This window comes from Pristis pectinata, chromosome 4 (genome assembly GCF_009764475.1).
Source record: "Pristis pectinata isolate sPriPec2 chromosome 4, sPriPec2.1.pri, whole genome shotgun sequence".
Lineage (NCBI taxonomy): Eukaryota > Metazoa > Chordata > Chondrichthyes > Rhinopristiformes > Pristidae > Pristis > Pristis pectinata.
Genome location: NC_067408.1, coordinates 96,137,559 through 96,149,984, shown reverse-complemented (window position 1 = coordinate 96,149,984; position 12,426 = coordinate 96,137,559). Strand labels below are relative to the sequence as shown.

The following is a 12,426-nucleotide window of genomic DNA, read 5'->3' as shown; positions in this document are numbered from 1 at the left end:
TGTTAACTTCATAGGCATACAAAATTGGCATGCACAGCTTTTCATAATATGAATTAGAAATCACAGTATGTGAAGGCCTAAAGGAGAAAATTAAAAACAAACAACTTGGATTCAAATAGTGCTTTCAACATAGCAAGATGGCCCAGGGTAGCTAACAGGAGCTTTATCAAATCAAATTTGATAACCAGCTGCATTGGGGTATACAGGGATAGTTAATCAAAAGCTTGATCAGAGGGATAAATTTTAAGAACCATCTTAAAGGAGGAAGGGAGTTGAATAGCGTTGTAGGGAATTCCAGAGCCCTTGGCCCAGGATACAGAAGGTATGGTCATTAACGTCAGACTGATTAAAACTGGGAATGCACAAGAGGTCAGAATTAGAGAATTCCTCGTCTATGTTACCCCCTTCCAAGAAAGTACTTACTCCAAAATGAAAATATGCACAAGATCAAATTACTGTTCAGTAAAACAATGCAAAATAATGAAAAAAATTGTTCAGTGCTTGATTTGCTTTATTATACCTGAAAGCAAAGGAACTTACAAACATAGGTTGTGAGAACATAGCAAAATTGCATTTTTTGACTGCCCCAAGTATGTCACTCTAAGCCACATGCTTATTTAATAGTTGTCAATTTCTATGCAACAGTATTGTCATATATTGTTATAAAGCTGGAATTGACACTGTTAACTTGTACAGTAATTTTACATTGATTTCCAAAGACAACCTATGAATAAACAATAGAAATTCATAACACAGAGACCTCGTACAAAGTCCCATAGTTTAAGAATAACCTCAGTACCCCTAACAAAGACTATACAAATTGATCTTTGAGGATACAAATCAAACCATATTTGACATAAGCACCTAACTTCAGAAGCAAATTATAAAACATTTGAAATTGAAAAGGGTAGCATGCCGAACATCACATAATTCACATTTAAGTGCAAATCCCTATAACTTGGCCTATATCTTAGGAACTACATTTTGTGATCTTATTAATGTTACTCTATTATTTATCAACCCAAAGGAATTTTTAACATTTCTTCAGATTTCATACAAACAAGGCAATTTGACCATCAAGTCCATGCAAAAGGAGCTACTTAGCATTTCTCAACTTTCAGTGGTTATCCAAGTACTTTTTACAAATGCCATGAGTTTCTGCCTGCACTGCACTTTCAGGTGTTCAGTTTCAGGCTCCTACTACTTCAAAGAGTAACTTTTTTCTCCACCCATTCTAACTCTTCTATGGGTTAACTGAAGGCTAATTAATCTCCCTGCGAAGAGATACATGCCCTTTCTTTCAACAACATACACTTTCATATTTTTTGTACAGTCTCCTACGCTCCCAAAAAACCACGCTAGCAGGAAGTCTCTCTTCACAACTAAACTAGTCAATCCTCAATTCTCCTCTCAACCCGCTCTCGTGCTATCATATCCTTCCTGTGGTGCGATGACCAGAATTATACACAGTTCTGTGGCCTAACTGGCATTAATTTGCATTCCATGTCTCAAGTGGTACAGACAATTTTCCTGTGTGCCTCAATCACTTCAACTGCTACCTATAAGGAGCTATGGGCATATACTCAGTCTTTCCTTCCCTCTACATTTCTTAGTACCTTATCATTAACTATATATTCCCTTGCCTTGTTTGCCCTCTTTAAATGCATTTCCTCCTACTTGTGGATTGAATTCCATTTACACTTTTATGCAAACAGAGAACAATAATCAAAAATTTCCCAGTTCTGACAAAGGATCTCAGACCCAAATGTTAGATCTGCTTCCCTTTCCGCAGATGTGGCCCAACCTGCCAAGTGCTTTCACCATTTTCTACATTTATTTCAGGTATCTGGCATTTGCCAAATACCAATTTTCCAACAAAATCTAACAAAACAAATAGGACACTGCATATCTTGTCAAATATACACAATCCTCCCTGCACCTGTTTCAAGGGTACAGGTACTCACTAGTTTCTTTTGTTTGCATGCTTTTTTAGTGCGTGATGAAGCCACAAAGCAGCATTCTTAGGATAAAAACCTCAATATATGCCATAAAATGCACTAAACTCATCAAACCTCCCTTAAAAGTAAATTCGAGTAGTAATTAAGGAGCTGATCATATGAAAACATAAAAATAAAATGTATCCCAATACAATCTAGGAAGACAAAAGGTTTGGAAGATTACTGCAACAAATTATATAATAAAGGCAGTTTAGATCACATTGCCCACTATTGTCATTCTTCAAACCACAAACCACAATTGTGACCACTCTGTTGTCCGCTAGTCATTATAAACATTACAAATTTGGTCATAAAGGGATTAAAAAGTTGCAATAAATATGCAGTGCATCACCAGTGATAAAATATTCTCTACTTTCTGAAGACAAAGCACACATTGGATACTGACAAATGCATCTTCTTCCAAAAACACACATGTAAAGACTAAAATTGTACAACATTGTGCATAAAAAGATATTTCATACTTAATGCTCTTGGAATGTTATTCCACTCATCCAAGCTTGCACAACTCAAACACCTACCAAACTATGAAACCATCTCTTTTTCACACCATTGCATGGCATCAATCCAATGTATTATTTCTGAAAAGTTCCACCAGTCCTAGCCTTTACCATATTTCCAAACTAGAACCTAACAAGATGCATGTATATTGCTTTTCATATGCAGTGCATCTACATCTACTCAGCATTATCAAATTGCAGAGATGACAGAGTAAAGGGATGGTTGAAAAGGGAAAAAGTAACAAACTAATAAGATAAAATTAATAAATAAAAATAATGGTACAAATGTAAAGAATGCAATTAACAAGAAATTTAGTCAATGAAAATGCTTGGTTTTATTTTTTTTGTACTCAAAAAGGGAAATGAAAGGTTACATCTTACATTTCCAAGAATGGGCAAGCCTAAGAAAATGGCAAGGCACCGTGTGTCTTCAATATTAATGATCTATCAGACACCATCCTAGATGCTTGACAAACAGGAAACCACTTGGTAACATGCTGACACACCACATCAGAGGAAACCTACAGGAATTGACGTCTTTCAATATAGATGTGACAACGAAAGGTTACAGCTTCAAATATTGCTACAGCACAAAATGATTGTATTCTTTAGTGTCATTAGCCTTGTACCTCAACTGCCCAACACTAGGAATATTAAGGCCATGCACTAAGCATTATATAACACAACTTGTCCCTTGCAGACTAACAGAGAACACAACCTCAAAGGTTTATCAGTACTTCCTGTGTAAGCATTTCGATGTCCAGTGATTCCACTCCATTTTATATTGAGACATTATTATAATTTTAACTACTCTACCACTAGGTTTGCGTGAATATTTTATTGCAAACAACTTACAAGTTGTTCAAATTTCGCTTCATCAGAACCCCTCTCAATAATCAAGTGGATTCTCTTGATGGAATTTTTAGTCAGCAAAACAGATGTGATTGATTGTATGAAATGCAGAGTTAGTAAATGGGACTGAAAGAGATTAAACCAGTAATCACGTGAACTCTATTTATATTTTATATCTTTAACTAAAATCCAATGCAATTGTTTTAAACGGTTGTGATGAGCTTGTAATGACTCCAGTAAACATTCTAATATGCATGAAGCTTCACCTTTTTTTCTTTTATGTTTAAGGTTAAAGTCAGTGGAACTTTGTGTTTGGATAACTAAAAATTTGCAAGAGATTCATAAAAATTTAATCCTTCAATCATTTACTTTTTATAATGGTTTTCATTTAACCCTGGAAAAATGATGAATTTTACCTACTGAGAGACCCATTGTGGTACTTGCACACAAGCTGGAAATGAACACTTTAGTTAAATTATAATGCTCAGTTTCTAACATCAAAGAAATGTTTAGTCAGAGTCATTCAGCATGGAAGCAGGCCCTTCAGCCTACACAGTTTGTGCCAGCCATCAAGTACCTATCTATATTAATTCCAATTTCCAGCTCTCTACTTGTAGCCTTAAGGCCACTGTGATGCTCACTATGTCACTTTGCACAATAAACAGCAGCATCTTTAAATTTAGCAGAAACTTCTGTGATAGTCTCCTGTCTGATAGTAAAAGGCTTTCTGAATATCCAAGTATACTATATGTTCTCCGTCCACCAGCTCTTTGCTATTTCTTCACAACTTTCATCAAGGTCTTCAGATGAATCCAGTCAGGCCCTGGCAATTGGTTCTGCTTTTATACAGGATTTACAGTATGTATCATTTTTCACAATGAATCCTAGCTGTATGATTCCATGGATTTTGTACTTGTTCTATATATGCAGTACCTGAAACTGGACTCAAATCATAGCCTGACCATGTTTTACATAAAATCATCAACTATTTTCTTTTACTCCATGGTTCTATGGTCCCAGTGATAAAAAGAAAGTCAATAAGGTTGATTTTATGGTTTTATCAAACTTTCACATTAATTGTACATTTGAACCCTAGGCGTCTCTGTTCATCCATTCCTTTCAAATGTCTTTTCATTAAGTCTAGAATACCACTCAATGTTTAAACCTCTAAACATATCTACATATTAAAATGCATGCCTTTGCCTTCACAATTCACCTTGCTTTTCTGTTGATGACCAAATGATGTCACAACTACATACACTTTACCCATGTTCAAATCCTACAAAGTGGACCATGCACTAATCCCTGGAGTACACCAACCTAAATCTTTCTCCTCTCTAAGTAATATTTATATACCCAAATTCTTTTGTTTCCAGCCAATTTTCTACCCAGGCCATTATAGTTCCCCTTGTGGCATTTGCCTGACTTTTTATAATTATCCTTCGAAGGTACCTTATAAAAATCTACATGTACTATGTGTACAACTTATGACTATGCAGACAATTAATTACCTCCAAAGTACAGACATGTTTTTATAGGCCAGAATAATTATTTGTACGTAGGCACATTGCTCAAATGGGAATGAGAAGACTCAGCACTTTATCTGTTTTGCTGGTTTTGGTTAAGAGATGAATTTTCACGTGGACAGTGTGGGAACTCCCTGCCGTTCTCCAAATAGTTCACCTAAAGTGGTGGATAGAACCTCAGTTTAACATCTCTCAAAGAGATAAGAATTTGCAAATTATTCAGAACTGGTGGTGTATTTGCTATCAAATGCTATCTGAAAATCTACATGGCCTACACCTACAAATACAACTGTTCATCACATTACTGTTTGCACATGCTGAATGACACCTTTATTACATTACAACAGAGACTACACTTGTAAATAGAAACCATTTTGCACATCATGGAGGTTACAAAAGTACTTTCCTAAAAAAAATACACCAAATTGCTAAATTCAATAATAAGAATATTACTGAATCTCAAACAGTATTTCACTTCAGTTGAGCCACAGATCTAAGTCCACTCACTATTTTCACATTTATCCATTATGCCACTTGTGGATGCATGGGGAGTGGTAATGTATAAGCAGTAATGTATGGCAGGAGGCAGGCGATGGTTGGTGGTGCACGTCAGACATGAGAATTCTTTTCGGTTTGAACTGAACTATATGTTTTCTGATAATCCACGAACCAGAACACACATTAAAAGCTTCCTCTTTTCTGACAAAAGGAAACTATTTTAATCCTCTTTCTTTAGCTTGGTAGCTTCACCAAGCGTAGCCTTTAAAACATCAATAACTGATATTCAATGTGGCTAAACATTGTACATCTTTACAGAAACGTTATAAAACAAATTTTTGCTGTCAAGCCACATTAGGGCAAATCACCTAGTTCAATATGAGGAATGAAGACAAGTTGCTTGAAATAATTCACAGAATGGGTGTTACTAATAAGCTCCATTTTACCTTCTAGGATCAGAAAAGAGGAAACTTCAAAAATTGGTTCTGGTTTTAAGAAGCATCCTAAAAAAGAATGAGAGAGAGCAAGAGAGCGGAAGACCATAACAACTCAAGAAAATAGGAGCAGGAGTAGGCCACCAGACCCTCAAACTTGCCATACCATCCAATATTATTATGGATGATCTATGCTGGCCTCATCTCCTCTTCAGTGCCAGTTCTCTATAACGCTCAATACCTTGATCCTTCAAATATTTAGCCCACCTTAAATATATCTAATGATCTGGTCTCCACTACCCACAGGACAGAGAATTCCACAGATTCACCGGTTTTATCCCAAGTTATGGCCTTGTACATTGAAGAAGGAACTGCTTATGATCGAATGATTTAATTTGGGGGTGATCAAAAATTGAAGGAGCACAGATATCTTGCAGGGTTATAGGACTGGGAAAGATTATAGAGATAGAGAAGGATGAATCCATTGTTAATCTAGAAGCCAACCAAGTTTAGCAACCAGGGGAAACAGAACTTGGTGTGTTAGGAAGTAGGAAGAGAATTTTGGGAGCCTTCAATTTTATCGAGGACAGCATGAGGGAAGCCAGCTGGTAGTGGTCAAGCCTAGGGGTAAAAAAGTATTGGTGCATGTTTCAGCAGCAAATAAACTGAGATGAGAATAGCATCTCAGGCAGCATTTCTGGAGGTGTAAATGATGCTGAAGCTCAGTTCAGGGTCAAATATGACATTGTAGTTGTGAACAGTCTTGTTCAGTTTCAGACCACTTCCAGAGAGAGGGCTGGAGTCATCGATGACTAGGGAATGCAGTTTATGATATAAACCAAAGACGATGGTTTCCGTGTTCCCAATAGTTAGCTTTGAAAATTCTGTTCATCTCGCACTGAATGCTATTCAAGCAATCTGACAATTTATAAAGACAGTGAAGAAGTCAAAAGAGGTATTGAGGTAAACCTGGATGATCTCAGTGTTTTTAGATGATGTTGGCAAACAGCAGGACGTGGGTGAGAAACTGGAAGGGTCAAGAATAAATCCTTGAGAGACAGAGGTAATACTGCTCCTTAAATCATGTGATCCAACATTCATGTCAACAAAAAAAACCACAGGCAGAAATCACATTCTCACAAATTATGAAGTTTACTACAGCCAAAGCACATCTACTGTGTGGTGAAAGGTTCTGAAATAGGATAGCTTTACAAGACTTGTTTGCTGTGCAAGTATATTAATAAAACAATTTTCACATTTGCCTTGGGCATGAAAAGCAAAATTACCTCAAGATCCCATCTTTGACCAATTTAGTGTGCCAGGTGTGGTCACTGGTGACATTTTTGTTTACAAAAAGACCATAATGCTTAGAAGATCACAAACATCTATTGGAAAAATACACTAAAAGGAATAAACCACAATGGCCTCCAATTCATAAACATTCCTGCCAAGATTACAAATGATTTTCCACAAAAATAACAAATTTAATTCAATTAAATGTATTAACCAGGTTGAATTCTGCCGAAAGAATTGGACCTCAAAAGATTAAAGTACAGTAAGTTCACCATGTACAAGAAGTCTGTGTATATAAGCAATATATGAACTGCTTCAAATATAAACATAAGCTCTGCCAACCAACTTCCATTTCTTCGAGGTATTGAAGAATTGAGTAGTTTTAAACAGATCACATCCAGGTTCAATAAGCCATGTGTGGAACAAAACCACAGCAAAGAAAACCATTTCAACCCCCAATTGACTACATTCCTTGTTTATGTTGTCCCAACCTCCTAGCCAGCATCTTCATATCCATGATGAACAGCAACATGGACCTTTCCAAGGCAATGAATATCACTCACAAAGCAAGAAAAATGTTTTTCATTGCTTTCCACACTGTTTAGCTATATTAAGATGTATACGGCAAGTGAAAATGTGGCAATAACCCTCTGTTAGTCTTGCCAATAAACTCAGTTGGGTCAGAAACAGCATTCATAAGGTAAAGTTGATCAAAATCTGGGAAGTTGCATCTTTATTTCAATCACTTCCTAGGATTTTGGGGGTGATTGCATTAAAAGGTTAAATTTGGGTAATCAATCCAATACTCTGCTGCGCTACATGCAATTACTGTTATTCCTTTCTGTGGGTCTATTTTTATGATTCTTTTATGGAACACTGATGGAGGAGGAATGAATAAGATTAATAGATAAATCAGATAAATCTAAATTTTTAAAATTCTGCCCCTCAAAAATTCTTGACCTATCACAAGACTTTAAAAGGACTACACAGACTCTAATTAATAACCATACCAAAGCAACAATTTTCATTTATTATGAAGTAATTCCCCCCAAAAATACCCTTAGATTGTTCATCGAAGTTTGCATAAAACAAACACTTGAAATACATGGGTTCAGTTCATAAAGCTCAGCCATAATATTGACCATTGATTTATATATTGTGAGTTAATGAAAAAGGAACAAAGATAGAATCAATTAGAATAGTTAAAGACAACTTGAATAATTTGCCCCTTTTGTTCCATACATTTTAAAATTAAAAGCTAACATGTCCTATTAATTTGAGCTCAACTTAGGCAATCAATCAATCACCACATGGTAGGATACTTGTAAACTAACAGTACTGATCCCAAAGGCTCAATTTTCATTACCAAAACTAATGCCTCAACTGCCGTTGGGCTACGTGAATCCATGCTGAGTTTTGAACATATTTCTTAAGGTATTTGTTTCGTCTTCTTGTGTTTTGTGGGGCTAGAAGTTTTAGAATGGTCTTTCCATGACAGATGCATTTAAGACTGAACAATAATACAAAATTGTTTTCTAAATTACCAAGCCTACAGATTCCAAGAGAGTAAATTCATTGGCATTAAAACAAAACATTTTGCAGGAAAATGATAGCAGTTAGGAACTAGTTTACCCTTCTTCAAAAATATATCTTTTCATTTTCAAAACACATTACAAACCATCAGATTATGCTCTTATCGCACAAATAATTTGAAAAAAAAAACAAGAGAAAATTTCCTTCAGTGTGTCTAGAAGCATAAAATTATTAATTCAACAGAAGTCACACAGCAAAAAATTAATTCAAAATTAATAATGGACTTTAATGTTTAGCCTCTAAATTTCCATTGGATGAGGATCAAGTGGCATTTTATCTTAGCTTATTTGTACATCAACTGTTGCAGTAATGAAGAAACCAAATGTGAACTGAAAAGTAGCTGTAAAGGTCAAACCAGAGAAGATAATCTAAACAAACTGAAGAAATCTACATATGTAACAGCAGACACTTTTGCTCTGTTGGCCACATAAAAAGCAGCACTTAATGCATGCCACAATGTTTTTTTTAAAAATCTGCACAACTATGCGTGGGATATTGGTAACATCACTTTTTAAAAAATTACAAAGAACTGGGCAATTTATTTGCTAATTACTAATCACCTTCATGAGTACACTTTTGAAAGCAACTTTGTCACAAAATCCATGTTTCACAGCCATTTAAAAAACTATTACTATTTAGAAAAGGCTTTATGGTCATACATACTTGTCATCAAAAGCACGTTTCCAAAATTCGGCAGCATCTGCTTTTGTGATGCGAAAGATGTCGCCTTGAAAATGGCCAAAAGGGAATATGGCTTTAATTTCCGCAAGCATGTGGCTAAAGATGAGTGACAGCTTTGTAAGATTTCTCCTAGGGGAAAAAAGGCAACAGATCAGAATACTAAGTATTTCAATCCAACTCTTAAACAGAAATCTATATTTCATCCAACACTCTGGAGTTTGCAGAACAGCTCTGCGATTTTTAAATAGTGTCTGCAAAAGAACAAAATTCCAAATAAGTAAGTGGAACAGTCCTTACAGACAGGGAGACAGCACTCTTCACAATACAAAACACATTGAAGCCCAACTATTTTTTGTTACAGTGAAATACATAACAATAATATTGGATGTGAATATCAGATGTCACTGAATTACAGAACTTGCAATCTTGACCAACCTGGTCCAAACAGACTTAAATAAAAAGTCATACTAAATGGAGCAAGAAACTTTAAGCCACAGTGTCAATGTTTAAATTACTAGATACTTGAAAAAAATGATTCATCACATTCCCAGACATTAAAAAAAATCCATAATCAGTCATTCTTGAAAAATTTGAAATTGTGGCGGTTCAACAATGAACTGCCAAAATTTCTGAACACAAGTGCAACCTAGTTTGGGAATGATGTGTAAAAAAGGACGTCCTGAACTTGCTGATTAAGCTTCACTGGCAATTCCCCTATGGTGACCCAATGTTGGAATCTAACACAGTGCACATACTTGCTGCAATTTCCCAGGAGTAATGCCTCAGAATAAACCTGGTGCAAGAACAGCACGTTCATTTCTTCATATGGAGAGAACTGGCTGAAAGGGAACTCAGGAAGTACAATATAAATCAATTGTTGTTTAATTAAAGGGATTTGCTTTGAAGTTTATAGTTCTTTAAAAGTGTTTGTCTTTAATATGTTTTCAATTTGTTTAATTGATGCAAGGGATGGATCAGGGATATTCAGAAGTATTCAAAATGCTCTCGTCTGAAACAACGAGATTTTTGAAGCCTCAAGGATAAAAGGTTTAAAAAGAGAGGAAGAATCAGGGAATACTCAATCCTCCTTACTGAACTAATTAAACATTGGATCAAACTATGGGACACCAGAACAAATAACAAAGACATTTAGACTTACTAAATTAGAAATTTAATTTGTAATTCTTTTACTGAATAGAAATTGACAGTTGTCATTTCTTTAACTCCAATGGGGAAGGTCATAACATTCTCCCTTTTGCAGAAAGGCAAGTATAAATCACCATTCAACCCTAAAAAGTTAGGTGAAAATCAAAAACAAATCTACAGGTGCTGGAAATCTGAAATAAAAATTGAAAATGCTGGAAGCATTCAGCAGATCAGGCAGCATCTGTGGAAAGAGAAACAGAGTTAATGTTTCAGGTTGATGACTTAAAATATAGATACATCAGGAAATTGAGAATAACGAAGCGTGACAACTTTATTTTCAGAAAAAAATGTGTATACACATGAAGAAGGACGCTTGTGGTTTTTTAAAACTTAAGCAAGATTTTTCAGAATTCTGATCTCACTACTTCTTCAATTGAAGAGCAATATAACTTGAAAACAAAAAGTAAACATTGAAGATGTCTTACAAAAAACAAGGTTTGGCAGCTGCCAGAAAACCTTCTGTGTTCAATTATAAAAGAGATCTTGTTTAAATGCATGAAGTGAACCAACATACACACCAATTGGTCTGTTGTTCACTTTTTAAAAATGTTCTAGTTCAAGGGACCAATGTAAAGGTGTCCTTTGACCCAATTAATCATATTTGCTGTTTTATATAAATAGAGCAAGGGCTACTTGAAGACAAACAAAAATTCTGTATATTCTATGAACTGTATATGAACTGAATCTGATAAAGTTTGACCAGACTGCAGAAACTTGAGCCTACAATACAAGGCTATGTCAAATTTGGCAACTGTTGAGTGTCTCATCAGTATGTAGAGAGAGTATATAAGCAAATGAGAAATGGAAATATCTTTACAATACATTAAGCATTGTAATTCTGTAGTATGATGTTTAAGATGTGTCAATGTGGCAAAACCAAAGATCCTTGGTCAAATAGAAAACAGTAAATTTTTGACCCAATAGTGCTATATCCTCCCAAAAGAGAAATGAATACACAGAAAAAAACTGCATTAGAATTGTCCATGTGGCAGATGTGCTTGTTGGGTAATGAATAATTCCTGTTCTTGGAATAATTAGGGGCTAAGAAAGCCCGAGGATGTTTCACGCCCTTCACCATAATCCTTATGACATCACACACACTACTGCTAAATCACATACCTCTCAAATTACTTTTCTGCAGGAAAATGCAGACATTGGTCACTGGAGGAATAGTGTTATAAGAAGCATCTTCTAGAAATAACATTTAATTTTTAAAGTAATTTTCAAGGATTTTTAAGAGTCACATCCTTGTACTTTGCATTGAAAGTAGACGTTTTAAAGTAATACAATTTAATTGTAGTACAAAATTAGTCTATAAAGGGAAACTTTTCTCAAAATCTGTAGAAGTGACAGATTTAGAATCAATGTGTTAAAATCAAATGTGATGTTACAGTGCTAGCAAAAGTGGCCTTGATGAACAATTTCTCCAGGCAGTATTAACTCAACCAGAAAGAATATCTATGTATAGCACTAGAGGACTTATTAAAACTATTCTCCATGCTGCATCATGGGTCACTGGGCCCATTAATTCAATGGATTAACCAGTTTGTGATACTGGTGAAGGACTTGGAGATAAGCAACTTTCAAATTACAGAAAATGTGGTTCATTTCATCAACCTATTTCTTGGAGTAACTTTATACATTTATACTTCCCAAAACACAATTGCTTCACTTCCAATTCTACCTCCAATATTTACAAAGCAAATCACTAAGGTTGCTATGGTCACTGTTTAGGTAGTACTTTAAATGGAAATAAAAATAAATATTTTAAATGGATAGTACCTTACTGGGAATATTTAATCAAAAGAATGTGTACATAAGGCAAGGT

At 35.2% G+C, this 12,426-nt stretch overlaps 1 protein-coding gene across 1 annotated transcript in view; it reads right to left on the bottom strand.

The window, feature by feature from the left end:
- Window positions 1-12,426, bottom strand: part of cblb (Cbl proto-oncogene B, E3 ubiquitin protein ligase) — a 148,498-nt gene that overhangs the window by 63,818 nt on the left and 72,254 nt on the right. The window contains exon 2 of the mRNA XM_052014292.1: window positions 9,375-9,521. Within this exon, the coding sequence (XP_051870252.1) occupies window positions 9,375-9,521 (147 nt within the window). The remainder of the gene's footprint in view (window positions 1-9,374; window positions 9,522-12,426) is intronic.